Below are 19,544 nucleotides of genomic sequence, written 5' to 3'. Positions count from 1 at the left end.
CCACGTGGGAAAAATATATCTAAAAGAAAGATGATGAAACTTACCAAACAAAAGCGCTGGCAGGTCGATAGACACACAAACATACACACAAAATTCTAGCTTTCGCAACCAATGGTTGCCTCGTCAGGAAAGAGGGAAGGAGAAGGAAAGACAAAAGGATATGGGTTTTAAGGGAGAGGGTAAGGAGTCATTCCAATCCCGGGAGCGGAAAGACTTACCTTAGGGGGAAAAAAGGACAGGTATACACTCGCACACACACACATATCCATCCACACATACACAGACACAAGCAGACATTTGTAAATGTCTGCTTGTGTCTGTGTATGTGTGGATGGATATGTGTGTGTGTGCGAGTGTATACCTGTCCTTTTTTCCCCCTAAGGTAAGTCTTTCCGCTCCCGGGATTGGAATGACTCCTTACCCTCTCCTTTAAAACCCATATCCTTTTGTCTTTCCTTCTCCTTCCCTCTTTCCTGACGAGGCAACCATTGGTTGCGAAAGCTAGAATTTTGTGTGTATGTTTGTGTTTGTTTGTGTGTCTATCGACCTGCCAGCGCTTTTATATATATATATATATATATACACACACACACACACCAATAATAAGGTTAAGGTTATTAGGGGGAATCTGGAGACATAAAGCCATCCATTTTTTCCTCCATTCGTAAGAAATTAAAATATAACAAGACGTATTTGATACTGAAATGAGTTGTCCTATGCCACAAAAGTCTAGTGTTTGCATACTGAATCTATAAAACAACAAATTACTATTTCAGAATTCTATGCAAGTTCAGAACAGTGGATGTAGTGCAAACAAATGTACTATAAAATGTAAACACATCTAACAAAATTCTTTCATCATGTGTAGTTACCTATCAGGAAGAGCCTGATAAGATAACTTACATTTTCTCCTGAATTACACAAAGTTCACTTAATTATCTGTACACTCATGAAAGACAAGTGAGGAAATTCTTACATTTTAGTACTACGTAGGCACGATCTCTGGAAATTCATCCTGTGAAAGGTGTCTTAAAATGTGTGATTCAAACTATTTCTAATATTATTCTCGAAAGTCTACCTGTTTTTCACATGTATAATTGCTTCTCACAAATACCGAACATACACCAAACAGGTGGATACGATGTTGAACAAGACTGGATGCACTGTGAATGGCTGCCTGTGACCAACTCCTGTCAACCTATGACCAACTCCTGTCACAGGACTATCATTATAGTTGTACCCTGACCTGACATCTGCAGAAATGTAGAGAAAGGAGAAATAAATTGATCCCCAGACACTCCCAGTTTGGATATAACACACAAAAACCTAGGTTGAGGTCAAGGAGCACACATGCACACGACATTAGCAATTCCAACGGCACCTGGAACTCGCCAAAGAGAGCTATGGCAAAATTTGTTAACTGAAAGGATTGGGGAGAACATCAAAGAGGAACCTGTTGCAGAATATCATTTGCCATATGTGATATCCAGTGCTTTAAAATGACTGACAACAGAAGTGTCATGGCAAACCTAAGGAAGTACTGCTTTACAACTCAAGATGAGTTTCACAAGTGTGGTGACCAAAATGAGTTTCACAAAAATGGTGACTGACCTACAGGACCCACAACATCTTTTTGCCTGCAGGTACCTGCCCAATCCTAGCACCACAGGAGATCTATGTGCAGCAAGTGATAAGGCCATCAAGACATCAGAACTCTGGAGGCTGAGGTCCTAACATAAAAGCAGCAGTGCCTGGTAGAACTTTTGTTATTATTTTGTGTTATCTACATCCTTCACACATAAAATAAATAAACAAATAAAGAAACAATTTATTCAGTTATAATGTGCCATATTGAACAACGAATGCATCACAGTGCTTTGTAATATGAATGTGCAAAAGCACCAAAACTAAACCTGGTAATTCATTCACTGCACAATACGCTCAGAGCAAAAGGTTGGATTGCACTACAGTTATAATGGTTTTGCTAGATAGTATCCTGGATATGAGCACTTACAAGGAGCAAGTCAAGTTGTAACCTTTCGACAAACATGGTTTCTATCTGCCCTTAAGCTTTAGTCCAACTACCAACTTCTCATACATCACTGTTTTCACTGCAATAGAACTCTACTCTTGCTCTCACTTGATATCTATTTAAAAATAAACATGAACAGTCACAACCACAAGTTACTTCTTTTTTTCTATGGAGTTACTGGTTTCAGTCCATTTCAGACCATCTTCAGACCTCACCCGATGATGGTAGACAGTGGCTGTGAACGGAGCAGGCACTACGACTCCACAAATGCTAACTTCGTGAAGCCATAGTGTCAGCTCTGTTCACAGCTACCATTTACCACTACAGTGTGAGGTCTGAGGATGGTCTAAAACAGACTGCAGCTGGTAACCTTATAGATAAAAAAGAAGTATACAATGTGATCAAAAGTATCCAGACATCTGGCTGGAATTGACTTACAAGTTGGTGGTGCCCTCCATCGGTAATGTTGGAATTCAATATGGTGTTGGCCCACCCTTAGCCTTGATGACAGCTTCCACTCTCACAGGTAAATGTTCAATCAGGTGCTGGAAGGTTTCTTGGGGAATGGGAGCCCATTCTTCACGTAGTGCTGCACTGAGGAGAGGTATCGATGCCGGCCGGTGAGGCTTGGCACAAAGTTCGCATTCTAAAACATCCCAATGGTTTTCTATAGGATTCAGATCAGGATTCTGTGCTGGCCAATCCATTACAGTGATGTTATTGTCATGTAACCACTCCGCCACAGGCCGTGCATTATGAACAGGTGCTCGATCGTGTTGAAAGATGCAATCGCCATCCCCGCATTGTTCTTCAACACTGGGAAGCAAAAAGGTACTTAAAACATCAATGTAGGCCTGTGCTGTGATAGTGCCACACAAAACAACAAGGGGTGCAAGCCCCCTCCATGAAAAACACGACCACACCATAACACCACCATCCCCGAATTTTACTGTTCGCACTACAGACACTGGTAGATGATGATCACCGGGCATTCGCCATACCCAAACCCTGCCATTGGATCGCCACATTGTGTACCGTGACTCATCACTCCAGACAACATTTTTCCACTGTTCAATCGTCCAATGTTTATGGTCCTTACACCAAGCAAAGTGTTGTTTGGCATTTACTGACGTGATGTGTGGCTTATGAGCAGCCCTCGACCATGAAATCCAAATTTTCTCACACCCCGCCTAACTGTCATAATACTTGCAGTGGATCCTGATGCGGTTTGGAATTCTTGTGTGATGGTCTGGATAGATGTCTGCCTATTACACATTACTACCCTTTTCAACTGTCTGTGGTCTCTTGTCAGTCAATGATGAGGTTGGCCTTTACGCTTTTGCGCTGCATGTGTCTCTTCAAGTTTCCACCTCACTATGACACCAAAAACAGTGGGCATACGGATGCTTAGGAGTACGTACAGACGTATGACACAAGTGACGTCTGATCACCTGACCATGTTCAAAATCTGTGAGTTCTGCAGAGTGTCCCGTTCCGCTCTCTCATGATTTCTAATGACTACTGAGGTTGCCAATATGGAGTACCTGGCATTAGGTGGCACCACAATGCACCTAATATGAAACGTATATTTTTGGGGGTGTTCATATGCTTTTGATCACATAGTGTATCTTGTGACTGTTCACGTTCATTTTTAAGTAATAAAAGGACCACTGAAACTTCCTGGCAGATTAAAACTGTGTGCCCGACCGAGACTCGAACTCGGGAAAAAGGACCACTGTTCTCCAAGATAAATATTCTCACAATTTACTGATATCTATTTGCTTTTAGATTAATAACAGTCATTCAACTTTATTGTTTTCAGCGACTTAATACATTGGCTCAGTAGTTTCAGGAACAACTGAATATGAATCACAGAATGAAATATAAAAATTCCACATATTTCACTGAATCTACTATGCTAAAAGTATAAAAATCCTTTTCAGTTTATAATCAGGACTACAATTAATATATTAATTCTTCAAAATAAATACTAACAGATATTACGTGCAAGTACCAATGGATCCATCTCAATATTTTTCTGTATGTCTTCAACAACATTTTTTATTCTTCCATAACAATGCCTCACTGCTTCCCTGTGATATCCTTCAAGAAGATTGTAGTTTTCATCCCAAAAGTAATTAATCCTTCCTAATCCTAGCTGATGTTTGAGTACTACCAGCATCTGAAAATAATTTAAAATTTTTGTAAGAAAATTTCGTAAATGACAAGCAGTGGAATCAATAAAATAATGCCACATGGAAAAAGAAACTTACATGCACAAAGAGGTTCACTAAAGAGTTGCGGAAAAACTTGTCGTCTTCCTGCTCTGAAATCACCTTCATTACCAGGGTCTTCAAATAATAACTGGCAAGCATTGGCATATCCAATGTGTCTCTCAGTTTCTAAAAAGAAAAGAAAATAATCAGATATGAAAAACCTACTTTTAATCCTTTTCATGTGAGCCATGATATAAACTACAAGGCATCTTGTCTCCCCCCCCCCCCCCCCCCTCCCACAGGCCCTGCACTTCCCCCAAAGAGGAGATGCAAGATAGGGTTTTATGTCCCATCGATGACAAGATCATTAGTGGTGAAACACATGCTTGGAGAGGGGGGCGATGATCTTTGGTTTGTGAGTGTTCATGACAAAGAGATGTCTCGAATTGAGTCTCTCTCTGTTGTAGACACAAAGAAATCTAAAATCATTGGTGTTTGTTTCTTTTTAGCTGTCAATCCAACATATCAACTGAAACACCTCTACTGTGTTTACATCTGGAATGTGTTACAATATCATTTTCACAGCAAAATGCAAATTTGAAGTGAAGATGATTTTGCCAGTTTTTCTGCAGGATTGGCGATGAACGTAAAGAAGGTATTAATAATTGTAAAATCTAGGTTACTTTTCTTTACTTTAGTAAGTGACTTTTGGCAATGCTCAGAATTTTGCCTCCTGAAAGCAAGTACAGTCCAGCCATTTCTGTCCTGTGTAATTTGCAATTTTCTCAAGTGATTTTTCCTTAAGATCCAAATATGAAATGAACTGACACTATAAATTTTGTCCTCTAAAACACCTATGGTATTCTTTTTTTCCTGGAAGTATGAATTTCATTTATCAATGCTGATGAAGGGTGTTATCTAAAACACAACATCATAATTAAGTTCCTACACTTAACAGTTCAGATACAAAGTGTGCAGCACAAATGGGTTAATACTAATACTTTATTTACATGTGAAGTCCAATAACAACATGCAACTTTGCTTCTTACAAAACAGCAAGACACAGTTTAAGTTTTACAATAAAGTAACACAGCTACCAGTCATTGTTAATGTTAGTTATTAGGAGCAAATTAATGGTTTCAAATCAACAGGCTCATCCTCTGGTAGCTATTCAATTTAAAATTACATTGTGCTCTAGTCATTGTTAGACCCAGTTTACAGCTTTTAAAAGCATTAATAACAATTAGCCTACATTTTCACATAGCCGCGATCTCGACAACATGTAGAGAGGTTATCATGAACTGCGAATGTGAATTAATTTGGGAGTAATTAAGCATTCACCTTCAAGGGGTAAACATCAAAGCTCGTAAAAATGGTAATCAGATGCTTTTATACACATCCGACACTGGATCACACCTTACAAGGATATGACATTAAAGTACGATTTGAAATAAATAAATAATGTAAAAATATACATAAAAATAGGAAAGAATTCTTAGAGAAAATGTTAAAAATAAATTTAATTCTGTTACCACCTTCAGAAGACGGCAAACTGGTTTCATCATCCCAGCTCCATATGTGGCTAGCACAGCCCTTTCTTGTTCATGAAATGCCAACCTCCAACAATCGTCAGCTTTTGGAAGTCGCTTGTTGGGCTTTGGTACTATAAAAAATGTGTTATGCTGTGGAATAACCAAGACACTTTTAAGTTACCAGCACACAATGCAATGAAAAACGTTCACAATATATGACACACATTTTTAAGTCTAAGGCGCTGGTAAGGTCTTGCAAAGATAGGTTGTCATTTTATATGTGAAAATTTTATTTAATTTTTCATTTGAATACATGTCTAGTTTTAATTACCGTCTCAATATGTATTCTCAGATTTTTGTGTATCAAGAAACACAGTGCAGTAATCCTATTTTTGGGGAAATGCAGAACAATATAACTCAAAGCTACTGACAAATTAAACCCATGGATTGAGCTCCCATGAAATGCATGAGAGAGAGAAAAGTTGGATCCTATGAGTACTTTCGGATGCAACCATGTGTATCAAGACGAAAGAGGAATTATAGGAGTTATACAAGTTGGGAAAGAAAGTGATAAAATACACTTGTTACAGCCCAAATGGTTAAGACACAATTATGGGCTATTTCATCACCTGAAATTGGAGTTTGTTCTCAGTCATATACATGGGATCGGACATCAGGCCACCTGTGAAGGCAACCATGTCACATACCAACTCTGCTGCAGTAACAGCACAGCTTTTTATATTGGTATGACTACAAACCAGCTGTCCACAAGGACAAATGGCACAGCGGAACTATGGCCAAGAGCAAAGTGGAGCACCCTATGGCACAAAATGCAACTGAACATAAATGCTAGATTTTAATTGCTGCTTCGCAACCCAGGCCATCTGGATCCTCCCTTCCACCAACAGCCTTTCTGAGTTGTGCAGATGGGAGTTAGCCTCATTACAAATTCTCCACTCCAGAAATTATTCCAGCCTCAGCTACTGGCCCCACACCCACCACCCAATAGTTTCTGCCCCCTCTGCCATGTCCCCTCGACCTCATTGTGCACAACTCTCTGCCAGTCCATCCACCAGTCTTTTCTCCTCTCTGCTCCTCTCCTTTTCCACCCCCACCCCCCTCCAAACCTGATGCTGGGCCTCGTAGTCTTGTCCTGCCGTCTTCTAGTACCTGCTTGCTCTGCCAAACAGTGCTCTTCTTTCCCTCCACCCATAGCCTACCGTGCCTCCCCATCTGTGCCCCCCCCCCTTTCAGACTACTGCTTTTGTTCAACGTTCAACATAACAGAAGCATTCTGGCCAGAGAAAGTGGTCGTGTGTGCGTGAGGGCGCCTGCTTGTGTGAATGCATGAGTATTTTTTTCCTGAAGTGGGCTTTGGCTGAAAGCACAGTGCTTAAACTGTCTTAACAGTAAGAATTTTCACCCTTGTCGATCAGAAAGAAAAAATATTTATCAGTAAACTGTACGAGCACCTATGATAAAAGTCCCCGAAATAGTATCGCTTATTAAAGACAACAGTGTCTGCATTGTATTAGGAACAAGAAATTGGCTAAAACTGGAAGAAACCACTCACATTCCTCTATCGACTACAAGGAAAAACTAATACTACTGAAAGTTAGGATAGTATCATCACTTTTACTTTTACGTGTGTCTCAAGACTGAAAGAAATTTCTTAAATATTTAATAAAGATATTTATGTTATTGTCTGTGGAAAGGGGCCTACTCCACACACTTCCAAGAGAAGTTAAATGATTAAGAGTGGACTAATATCTCCTCAACCCTCACCAGAAGAGATTCAGAAGCTTTCCAAATTCCTTTATTCAGCCATAAGCATACCATGTACAGCTATTTATGGTGAAAGTACAAGAACTATTAGAGCACAGATGTCCTTGATAAGGAGGATCACTGCATTTGTTCTTTCCAAGTCTGGAAATGTTCTTGCCTCATCCACATATAAGAAGATTAATTAATGAAAAAGCCTGAGTTTACTAGAAAGCATGGTTGATGAAATAACTATAAGTAATAAATATTCTAGAACTGACAGAGGATTGAACCCTGGATCATTGGCTCTGTAGTGTGACCTCTGTCACTGAGTTGCAAGTTGTTATATTACAGATACATTGTTTCATATTTTTCTTTTCTTTTCAAAGAACTACTAAATCACAAACATTGACAAAAGAAGTACAGGGTGTTTACAAACTGAATCATGATGCAAACTATCTGCTCATAAAATTCATTGCATAAAACATAGTCTGATGGAAATAATGCAGTGATTTAAAGCCTATTCATACATTGGGAATTGTGTAAAACTTTACAGTAAAGGATGAAGCGTTAGCCTTTTGTCTCTACACATAGCACCAATGTTGCTATTGGCAGTTAATTTTCCAGTTTCTTCCCGTACTCTCCCAATTTGAAGATCATATAAATAGGGCCAAAGATTTCCATAATTTTCATCAGAGTCTCAATCATTAACACTCACTGTCGCATTTCTATAGCAAAAATCATTTACTGTGAATGTGGATCAGCAGCAGGACAGATTATTTTAAAACCAATTACAAACCGTTTTACGCTCTGTAATATGCAATTTCATTGTTTCCTTTTTCTTTTCAACTACAAAATGAAAATATCAGCATGTTATGCATAGGTCGCTTATGTAGTGCATTCTTGTATTACTGACAAATTAATCGTTCACATAGCAATTAACATTTTAAAATTTGTTAATTGCAGATGTACATAACATAGATAAGTTTCATAACAATTGTTGAAAAAAGTAAAACTATCCTCAATCAAAAGACTGAATTAAATAAATAAACAAAAAACAATGCTTTACTTGTTTTATTAGGCATAATCCAACTGGCGGTGGTGTTGCCCTTCCTTTTCTACAATCTTTAAACTGACTTACCCAGCCATTAATTGGAGTACCTACAATTCCACATCTCACCTGAACAAGGGTACAATTTAACTTTTATTAGGTATCATAGAATAAGATAATAAGCAGAAAAAAACTCACGATTTTGCTATTCAAAGGTCATCTAATAATGTTTGCTCTACGTGTATTCAACTCTGAACAAAAATTTACACATTTACTCAACAGATGTATGACTGAAAAATTGTCTTACCCTATCACTGTATTGCTGTAACTTAAAATGAGAAGGTAGATGTTCACAGCACCTAAGTTCTATCACTGGAACAAGATCAACATCCATTCTGAAGCCATCAAGTAAAACAATGTTCAGGGTAAGAGCAGGTCCACTTTTTTTCACCTTAACCTGAAATCAAAATAATTTTACAGATATATTGTTCCTATTGTATCATGTTTCTGCAGGTAACAAAATTGTATTTTAAAAATAAATAGATGTTACAATTACAGAGAAAAGGGCAATAACATTACAGATCAGAAGATTCAAATGTAAACTATCTATTATAGCAATCAAACAATCAAAAAATTTGTGTGTGGGTGGGTGGAGAGGAGGAGGGGGGCACGCGCGCGCACGATAGAGGACAAGTGCAGACATGCCTTTTTCTTTATCTGATGAAGGACATCATTCGATGGCTGTGGTGAGTAGCAGTTAATCTTAATATTCCATATTACTATCTATTTTATACCTTTACAAAGACTAAATCATTTGGTATAACTCAAGTCAGTGGATTTTTAACTTGTCGTAAACATATTGAGCAGCAGGGGCAATGTTTCACTTACTCTCTTCACCCTTTCCTAGACAGCACAGTGAGGAGGGGAGGGCAAGTAAACACATTTGCACAGAATTTTATTTAGGCAAGTATCCAACACAAAAAAATCAGGCACTAGTAAAAATGTGCATCAGAAGAGATAAGGCTAAGATTGTCCAAATGAACTTCATAGCTGGAACACACAATTCTGAAAACATAAATCAGGACTTAATGTTCAATTGACAGGGCCCTGAAAAAGTCACATTTGTGACAATGTGAATATAAATGCAAATTCTGCAACAAAATGCATAAACGTAAAATTACTTAATAAATGCTATTTCATTGAATATTCTTCCCAGATGAACTATTCTACTGGAGATTGTTTGAAATATCTTTATTTTCTGCATATAAAAATAAAAAGGTGTCCAACTTTCAGTTACTGGTGGTATTGCACGTCATCTGGCGAAGCTCAATTTGGAAAGATAAGGTTTGTAAAAACGTCAAACAACGGAAAATTCAGGATGGAATGTAACAATATTACAGATAGAAAGCTGCTACTCACCCTATAGCAGACATGCTGAGTCACAATAGGCACAACAAAAAGATTCACAGACACACGTGTGTGTATTGTTAACCAAGGCCTTAATGGCCGAAAGCTATAATTGTGTGAATCTTTTTCTTGTGCCTACCACGACTCAGCATATCCACTATATGGCAAGTAGCAACTTTCCTTCTCTAATATTGTTTGTAAAAATGTGTTTGAAAAACAAAAGGTGCACAAATGCAACAACATATCAGTGAGCTTCATGCACTGGGACCACGACAAATGTGGGTGAATAAACGGCCTATAAGATACGCACCGTTGTAATGAGCTGTTCCACAGGATAAGAGTGTACGAGTTGTTCTCTGATGAAGGTGGGTGGAGCTGTAGACAATGTAGCAGCCAATCTGCCACCAAAACTCTTAACAATTATGCATGTACATAGATCAGTGTATCTGCACCAGGCAGACAGAAGGCAACCAGTGACAATGGGTCAGGAGGTAGCCAGGGCTGGCAGGTGAACACGGCGAGACTACCTGCGTGATTGAATACAGAACTGCAGGCCGAAGGGCAGCGGTCAAGGCTGCGGCCAGGACCATTGGGTTGGCAGCAGATGAGTGACAGCCTGGGCCGAGGCAGTCAGATGGCAGTCACTGTTCCATGGCCTGGAGATGGCAAACGTAGCTGCATCATAAATATGGCAACGACTGGCATGAGGTGAACATCACAGTAGGCCCAAGTATTCACATGATTAAGGGCTGGACCTGGGTTTTTAAATATCGCTGCTCAGGGTTGTTTCCAGAAGAGCCATGTTTCCGTCTTGCTTGGAAACCTCTGGAGCAGAGGCCAATGGCCAGGGTCCAACTGCAGAGGCTTCCTGACGTCCCAAGTCATTGACATGTGGAAGCATCAGTACAGAAGCAGACATGCAGTGAGGGGTGCTTCTTCTTCTTCTTCTTCTTCTTCTTCTTCTTCTTCTTCTCCTCCTCCTCCTCCTCCTCCTCCTCCTCCTCCGAGTATGGTTTTAGGGCGCAAAACAGCTATGGTCATAAGCGCCCATTCTGTGGCTTAGTGAAAGGTAAAAACAGGAATTTAAATCAGCAGCAATGGGAGCAAAACTCAAGGAGGGAAACTAAAAATGGAAGGAAATCTTAGAAAAATGCTATTAAAGGGGGTTGTTCTCCCCGAAAAGAGCTTCAACTGACCGATGTTATCAGCTAAGCGTGCAACATCTGCTAAAATGGAAGATATATCAGGTGACAGCTGTAAACAGGCATGTAGCAGATTAAAATAGGGGCACTGAAGTAAAAGGTGTCTCACTGTCCACGATTGAGAGCAGTGGGGACAAAGCGAGGGAGGATCGCCACTTAAAAGATGTCAATGGCTAAAAAGACAGTGCCCAATCCAGCGCAGAGTTAAAATTACCTCCTTCCAATGAAGAGGCCGGGAAGAAGAGGTCCAAGCACTGGGAAGAGGTTTTATTCCCCGTAATGTATTATTCTGGAGTGCGGACCAATGTATGTTTCATAAAAAAGCAACACAAGGACATAAAATGCTCTGTAGATCGACGAAGGGAACCATGCGAACAGCGGGCCAAGGAAAAGGGACAGCAACCTTTGCCGCTATATCGGCTGCCTTGTTTCCATTTATATCAACATGCCCTGGTATCCAGAATAATTCCACAGAGACGCCCCCCAAGTGGAGTATGTGGAGGCAGTCCTGAATCCGGTGGACCAGAGGATGGACGGGATAAAGAGCTTGGAGGCTGAGAAGAGAGTTGAGCGAATCCAAGCATATCATATACTATATCTGCTGAGGGCAAAAGATGTATTGAACAGCCAGAAGAACAGCGTTAAGATCTGCAGTAAAAACCTAAACACTGCCTGGGAAGCCAAAATCTAATAGGAGTGTCGTTAATAATATAGGCACTCTCAACACCAAAGGTGGTCTTGGAGCCATCAGTGTAAATAAATGTGGCATCCTTCATTTGTGCGCTAGAGCAGCAAATGCCTGACAATAAACTACAGGGGACATACTATCCTTGGGAAGTTGACAATTGACAAAGGTTACGGAGAAGGAGGGTCCGGGGGCAAAGCCAAGGTGCCGTTGTACCCCCATTTGTCAAGAAAGTTTTAGGAAATTGGAAGGAAAGTGAATGAAGCAGAAGACAGAAGTGGACTCTCGTGGGAGTAGAAAGGAAGGGCTGCCTGCATACCCTAAATCCAAGGAGGCCTCAAAAAAAAAAAAAAAAAAAAAGGGCATAGGTCAGATGAGCAGGCATGGAAGACAATGACTAGCGTAATGACTCAGAAGGACAGCTCACCTATTGGACAGCGGAGGTTCATCAGTCTCAGCGTAAAGGCTCTCCACAGAGCTAGTGTAAATAGCTCCAAACACTAATGTAATCCACGGTGGTTGTAAGAATCTATACAGCTGTGCAGAGGAGTAAATGCTTCCACAGTCCAATTTCAATCGCACTAAGGCACGATATAGGCGGAGGAGGACCACTCGGTCCACTCCCCAGGGGGTGCCATCCAGAACACAGAAGGTGTTGCCGAGGGATCGCAGACAGCGAGCCAAAAAATATGAAACATGGCAAGAACAGGACAGTTTTCTGTCAAAGTCCCAAGAATTTGGCAACGTCTGTGAGCAGAAGTTCAACAGGGCCTAGATGTAGAGAAGAGGGACAAAGCTCCGTATGATGCCAAAAACTTACACACACACTCTTACTGGGAGAAAATTGGAAACCGGTTTCTGTGCTCCACGAGTGGAGGCAATTGAGACATCCTTGAAGACGTTGTTCAAGCAGGCTGTTCTGTTGAGAGGTGTAGCAAATTGCAAAATTGTCGACAAAGAGGGAGCCCGAGACATCGGGAAGGAGACAATCCATAATTGGATTGATGGCAAACAGTACAACACTCAACATGGAGCCCTGGGGGACCCCGTTTTCTTGGGAGGAAGTATGGGATAGTGTTCCCAGTAACTTAAATGTGCGCTCTGTCATAAATTCACAGATGAAAAGGGATAGCCGACCTCGAAAGCTCCAAGAGAACAGTGTACAGAGGACGCCTGTCCTCAAACAGGTACTTTATGCCTTCTCCACATCAAAAAATATAGCTACCGTTTGGCGTTCCCTGAGAAAATTGTTCATGATATAAGTGGAGAGAGCAACAAGATGGTCAACTGTGGAACGATGCTTTTGGGAACCGCATTGGGCAGTAGTTGAAAGGTTTTGGGACTCCAGCCACCACCCTAAACGGCAATTGACCATATCCTCCAAAACCTTACAAACACTACTCGTGAGAGAGATTGGATGATAGCTGGAGGGGAGATGTTTGTCCTTTCCAGGTTTCGGAACAGGAATGACAATGGCTTCCCACATATCTTCTGATAAAGGTACTGTCGACCCAAAGTCGATTATAAAGGTGAAGGAGGTAGCACAGACTAGGGTATGATAGATTCAGCAACATTTGGATGTGGACACCATCTGGTACAGGAGCAGAAGAGTGAGAAGAGGGGAGTGCATGTCTGAGTTCTCGCGTAGAATAAACGGCATTATATCTTTCGTGCTTTTGAGAGGAAAAAGCAAGAGATCACTCCTACGCTACACTTTTCTTTAGGAGAAGGGCTGGTGGGTAATTAGAAGAGCTCAAAATCTCAGCAAAGTGTTGACCCAATGAGACAGATTGCGACTGGACCCACTAAAGTATCCTGCGCGACAGCCCAGAGGTCAGGGAAAAACTGGATGTGCCAGATATCCGTAAGATTCGACTCCTAACAACTGATGAGGGAGTGAAAGTATTACAGACGCTGGCAAAGAAATCCCAGCTGGCCTTCTTGCTATAGTGTATGATGTGGCGGCATCACATGTATCACTGCTCATAGCAGATACAGTTGGCCAACATAGGATGATGGCAGAAAACACGAAGAGCACGTCTCTGCTCACGTATTGCATCACAGCACACCTCGTTCTGCCAAAGGTGCTGGGCATAGGTCGCTACATAGGAGAAAAGTGTCCAACTGGCTTGGGAAAACTTCCAGCATCTTTGACACATAGAAGACAGTTGTGGTTGTAATTGAAGGGCACACGCAAAATGGTCACTCAAGTCACTAGAGCGAGTTGTGGTTTTAATTGAAGGGCACACGCAAAATGGTCACTCAAGTCACTAGAGCGAACCATTGAAAGTGTCGAGCTAGCCAAACAGTATCAACCAAATGGTCGAATGAGAGTAGGGTGACATGGAGGCAGACAAAAATGTAGGTTCCCCATTGTTGAGGCACACAAGATCCACTTTGTGGAAGAGGTCTATCAACAGCGAGCCTCTCGGACAAGGACACTGAGATCCCCAAAGCGGGCAGTGGGTGTTGAAGTCACCAACCAGCAAATAGGTTGGGTGGGGGGGATTAGAGAGCTGACAAAGGAGATTAACGAGATCGGCTCTTGCCGTTGGTGGGGACAATGGAACATATATGGTACAAAGAGAAAAGGTGAATCCAGAAAGAGTAAGAAATACAGTGACAGCTTGGAGGGGACTGTGTATGTGGATTGGGTGATAAGGGGTCGTATGATGGAGAAGAACCAAAAGTCCCCCGTGTGCCGAAGACCAGCAACAGAGGAGAGATCAAATCTGACTGATTGGAAATAAGGGGGGAAAAGTGATCATGGGGACATAGCTTTGTTTCCTGAAGATAGAAGATGACCGGGGAGTAGGATCGTAAGAGGATCGACAATTCATCCTGATTGGAGCGAATTCCATGGACATTCCAATGGATAACTGACATAAGGTGGACGAAAAGGGAAAAATCTCACTACGGTTGCCCTCAACTCAGCAACCACTGAGAGTCAGTGGCCAATGGCATGGAATGGCATTCAGTCAGAGGCAGAAGATTCTGATTCATAGATTGTGTGGGGCAACTACTGCCTATAGTGATCAGCTGGTTGAGCGGCCACCAGCGGTGCATCTCGGTGACATGGTAGGTGACCGAGGGCAGCTACTGCTGGGTGGTGCTGTAGAAGATACACACCATGGCAGAGAAGGAGAGGAACTTTCTTTTTATGAGCCTTCTTGGAAGCGGGATGTTGAGATGACGGCAGAGGTGATGGTTGTGAGGTCTGGGTATGTAAAAAATCTTCATGAGTAGGCTTGTTTTGGATGTTCGGGTGTCCGATTTTGGGGCCTGTGATTTAGCAGGAGGCGATGAAGGTTGAGCCTTAGAGTGAGCAGATGATAGTGGGGAGGTTGATTGGGCAATCTTTGGGCTGACCAATCAGATGACCATGGCATTAAAGGTCAAGTCTGTGTGGCTACCTCCTTAGTAGGTGGAGGAGAGGTGAAGACAGGGCTATATTTAAACACTGGGAGCACAGTGGGCTTTCTACTGGCAAATAAGTTATGTGCAGCGAAGGTAGACACCTTTCCCTTCACTTTGATTTTCTGAATAATTCCTTCATCTTTAAAAAGAGGACAGTCTCTAGAGGAAGCAACGTGATCGCCGATACAGTTGACGCAATGAGGGGGCGGAGGTGGACAATCATCCTCATGGGAATCCCTGCCACAGGAAATGAATATGACCATATTGGAACACGACTGGGTGGTATGATTGAACCTCTGACACTGATAGCAATGCTTAGGGTTGGGGATGTAATGGCAAACTGAAATTATCTCATATCCCGTTTTAATGTTCAATGGAAGTTGAATTCTGTCAAACGTCAAGAAGAGTGTGTGGGTTGGTACTAATTGCTTGCCAACCCTTTTTATTACTTTTATATATAATAATAATGAAATTTCGTAAGACTGTTACTCCCTGATCAGACAGGTAATTTTGAATGTACTCATTTGATAACCTGTTGAGTGATCTTGTATAAACCACCCAGTGAGATGAGTTTTACATATGGTGTGCTTCCATCCGGACAGGGAATGTGTGTAGCAGTGTAGTTCGAAGAAACTGTTTTGTCTGGAAAGCATTGTCTATTCCTAACAACAGGGGGCCGTTTGGTACGCGGGAAGAAGACTTTACAGGACCTGCAATTGTGTCGACACCTTAATGAATAATGAAAGGGTTGACTCTTGAGAGGTCTTGACCTATGTCAGACCCAGAAACAAATGGGGCCTTGGCACTGATGGAAGAATTTTCTGCGGCGTGGACTCATCTAGCTTTCTCTTGTGGGCAGACGGTGTAGAAGTAGAAGAAACCATTGTAAAAGTACCCCAATGATTACCGGTGTCTCTGATGGTGCACTACTTCCTATTGGGGGTACTCCCACCTCAGGTAATTGTTCACACCTCCCGAGAAACGAACGGACGGACGAACGGGGAGGGTGGCGGGGTGGGTGGGGGCACTAATCGGCACGTTCAGGTAATCACCCCTCCCTGGGCCTGGCCTTTACCAGGGAGTACGTACGTGTCCTACTTGTCTGTCTGTGGCGGGGAATTACACATCACCCGATGATCGGCTATGTGTGGTGGGAACGCATGGGTAGGCCTTCAGATATGCACAGGGAGGAAAGAAACAAAAAGAGAGAAACAAAGAAAAGGAAAGAACAAAAGAATTCTCAAACACCGCTGCAGAGTAGAATCAAGGAAAGAGATGGGCAGAGTAAGGATAGATACTTTACATTGAAGAGATAAAAGAAGAGAAATCACTTCATTCATTCACAAGCATCTGTCTCCAGACATAGGCATGAAACATACTCCCAAAGAGAGGGAGAAGGGAGGGGTGTGTGTGCAGTATCAGGAACAGGGGGGGATGTGGAAAGGGAGGGCATGCAGCCCAGAAAGGAAAGAGAGCTGCATGAGCTAAGGGTCCCATGCTTGCCACGCATGTATCCACAAAAGAGTTGCGGACCCCCAGGGGGTGGGGGTGGGGGGGGGGGGGGGGTGCTTTGTCAGTGTAACACTGACCGTGGCTGTTAGCACTCCACATATGGCACTGGCATTGACTGACTTGATTATGGTTTTGTGCTGCTAGGGTTCTACGTCGTTACCCCACAAATTCAAAGAAATAGTATCGGCAGCAACTGAGAGACTCATACCAAATAAATTAAGAAACTACGGAGCCGATCCTCATCCGTACACAAAACGCGTTAGAACACTGTTGCAGAAACAATAAAACAAACATGCCAAATTTAAACACACGTAAAATCCCCAAGATTGGCGATCTTTTACAGAAGCTAGAAGTTTAGAGCGGACTTCAATGTGAGATGCTTATAACAGTTTCCACAACAAAACTGCCTCGAAACATGGCACAAAATCCAAAGAGATTCTGGTCTTATGTGAAGTATGTTAACGGCAAGAAACAATCAATGTCTTCTCTGCACAATAGCAATGGAGATACTATTGAAGACAGTGCTGCCAAAGCAGTCACTAAACACAGCCTACCAAAATGCCTTCACAAAAGAAGATGAAATAAATATGCCAGAATTCGAATCGAGAACAACTGCCAAAATGAGTAACATAGAAGTAAATATCCTGTGAATAGTGAAGCAACTTAAATCACTTAATAAAAGCTAGTCTTCTGGTCCAGACTGCATACCAATTAGGTTCCTTTTCGAGTATGCTGATGCATTAGCTCCATACTTAACAATCATATTCGCTTGACAAAAGATCCGTACCCAAAGACTGGAAAGTTGCACAGGTCACACCAATATTCAGGAAAGGTAGTAGGAGTAATTCACTAAATTACCGGCCCATATCGTTAACGTCGATATGCAGCAAGATTTTTGAACATATATTGTGTTCGAACATTAGGAATTACCTCAAAGAAAATGGTCTATTGACATACTGCCAACATGGGTTTACAAAACATCGTTGCTGTAAAACACAACTAGCTCTTTATTCACATTAAGTGTTGAGTGCTATTGGCAAGGGAGTTCAAATAGATTCTGGATTTCTGGATTTCCGGAAGGCTTTTGACACGGTACCACACAAGTAGCTCGTACTGAAATTGCATGCTTATGGAATATCGTTTCAGTTATGTGACTGGATTTGTGATTTCCTGTCAGAGAGGTCACAGTTCATAGTAACTGATGGAAAGTCATCGAGTAAAACAGAAGGGATTTCTGGCATTCCCCAAGGTAATGTTATAGGCCCTTAGCTGTTCCTTATCTAAATAAACGATTTAGGAGACAATCTGAGCAGCTGTCTTAGGTTGTTTGCAGATGGTGCTGACTAATAAAGTCATCAGAAGATCAAAACAAGTTGCAAAACGATTTAGAAAATATATCTGCATGGTGCGAAAATTAGCAGTTGACCCTAAATAACAGAAAGTATGATGTCATCCACATGAGTGCTAAAAGGAACTCATTGAACTTCAGTTAACAATGAATTAGTCTAATCTAAAAGCCGTAAATTCAACTAAATACCTAGGTATTACAATTACGAACAACTTAAATTGGAAGGAACACACAGAACATGTTGTGGGGAAGGCTAACCAAAGACTGCATTTTATTGGCAGGACACTTAGAAAATGTAACATTGAAAAGTTCAAAAAAAGGCAGCAAGTTTTGTATTATTGCGAATTATGGGATGGACATCATTAAAAGAAAGGCGTTTTTTGTTGCGCCGGAATCTTCTCACGAAATTCTAATCACCAACTTTCTCTTCCGAATGCAAAAATATTTTGTTGACACCGACCTACATAGGGAGGAACGATCACCATGATAAAATAAGGGAAATCAGAGCTCGTACGGAAAGATATAGGTGTTCATTCTTTCAGTTCGCTATACGAGATTGGAATAATAGAGAATTGTGAAAGTGGTTCGAAGAAAACCTGCCAGGCACTTAAATGTGATTTGCAGAGTATCCATGTAAATGCAGATGTAATGCAATATAGGACTCTGCGACCTAGCATCTTAGAACAAAGGTTACATTGTCGAAAGACAATGTAACCTTTACCAAATGCTTTGTGCTGTATATTGCCCGTTGTATTCTTTCTTATTTTGAAATGAATGAAGAGACTAATCATGGTTCACCACTGAGTTTAATTAGATGCTCGGAATACCAGCAAGGATTGGTGATCCCTATGTGGTGTGTCATTTCTGCTTCTGCAGAAAAACAAAATGTGGGTGCTGTCTGGCTAACCTATGAGAGGGAGGCGGAGCTTGTTTCCCCACACCACTGCTCTCCCAGTGATAATTCTAGTTTGTTTTAATGATTGTGGCTGACTGCCTTTTTATACTGTCCACACACTGCATCGTAATGACTGGAGAATGAAACCTGTCACTACTTCAAATTGCTGAAAGTCTTCCCCTCTCCTGCAAACAGAGTTACTTTCATTTCTACTTTACACTAAGTACCTGGTTGGGAACATCGAAATCAATATTCTGCAAGTTTTATAATACTGAATTGTGTGAGAAAAGAAAAATAATATTGAAAACACCTTAAATTAGGGAAGCACTCCATTCAATGATAGGAAAATGCTGCTACTTCTCAACAGAAACAATCATTTGTTGGGAGCTTAAAAGTAACAAAAAGAAGAAAATAAGCAATTGCCATTTTAGGCAGAAGGAGGGGGAGGTGGGGGAATTGTTGAAGGCTTCTCGTAAATATTCTACT

At 41.4% G+C, this 19,544-nt stretch overlaps 1 protein-coding gene across 3 annotated transcripts in view; it reads right to left on the bottom strand.

The window, feature by feature from the left end:
- The window catches only part of LOC126481092 (cyclic GMP-AMP synthase-like receptor), an 87,084-nt gene that overhangs the window by 10,496 nt on the left and 57,044 nt on the right, over nucleotides 1-19,544 (bottom strand). For all 3 annotated transcript variants that reach the window (XR_007587505.1, XR_007587506.1, XM_050104600.1), the window contains exons 7-10: nucleotides 8,900-9,049; nucleotides 5,784-5,930; nucleotides 4,306-4,434; nucleotides 4,028-4,214 (exon numbers count right to left, since the gene is read on the bottom strand). Coding sequence is in view for 1 of the 3 variants with exons in the window: in XM_050104600.1 (XP_049960557.1) it covers nucleotides 4,028-4,214; nucleotides 4,306-4,434; nucleotides 5,784-5,930; nucleotides 8,900-9,049 (613 nt within the window). In the remaining 2 variants the exon portion in view is untranslated. The remainder of the gene's footprint in view (nucleotides 1-4,027; nucleotides 4,215-4,305; nucleotides 4,435-5,783; nucleotides 5,931-8,899; nucleotides 9,050-19,544) is intronic.

Source organism: Schistocerca serialis, chromosome 5 (assembly GCF_023864345.2).
Source record: "Schistocerca serialis cubense isolate TAMUIC-IGC-003099 chromosome 5, iqSchSeri2.2, whole genome shotgun sequence".
In the NCBI taxonomy this organism is placed as follows: Eukaryota; Metazoa; Arthropoda; class Insecta; order Orthoptera; family Acrididae; genus Schistocerca; species Schistocerca serialis.
This window is presented reverse-complemented; position numbering and strand designations above follow the sequence as displayed.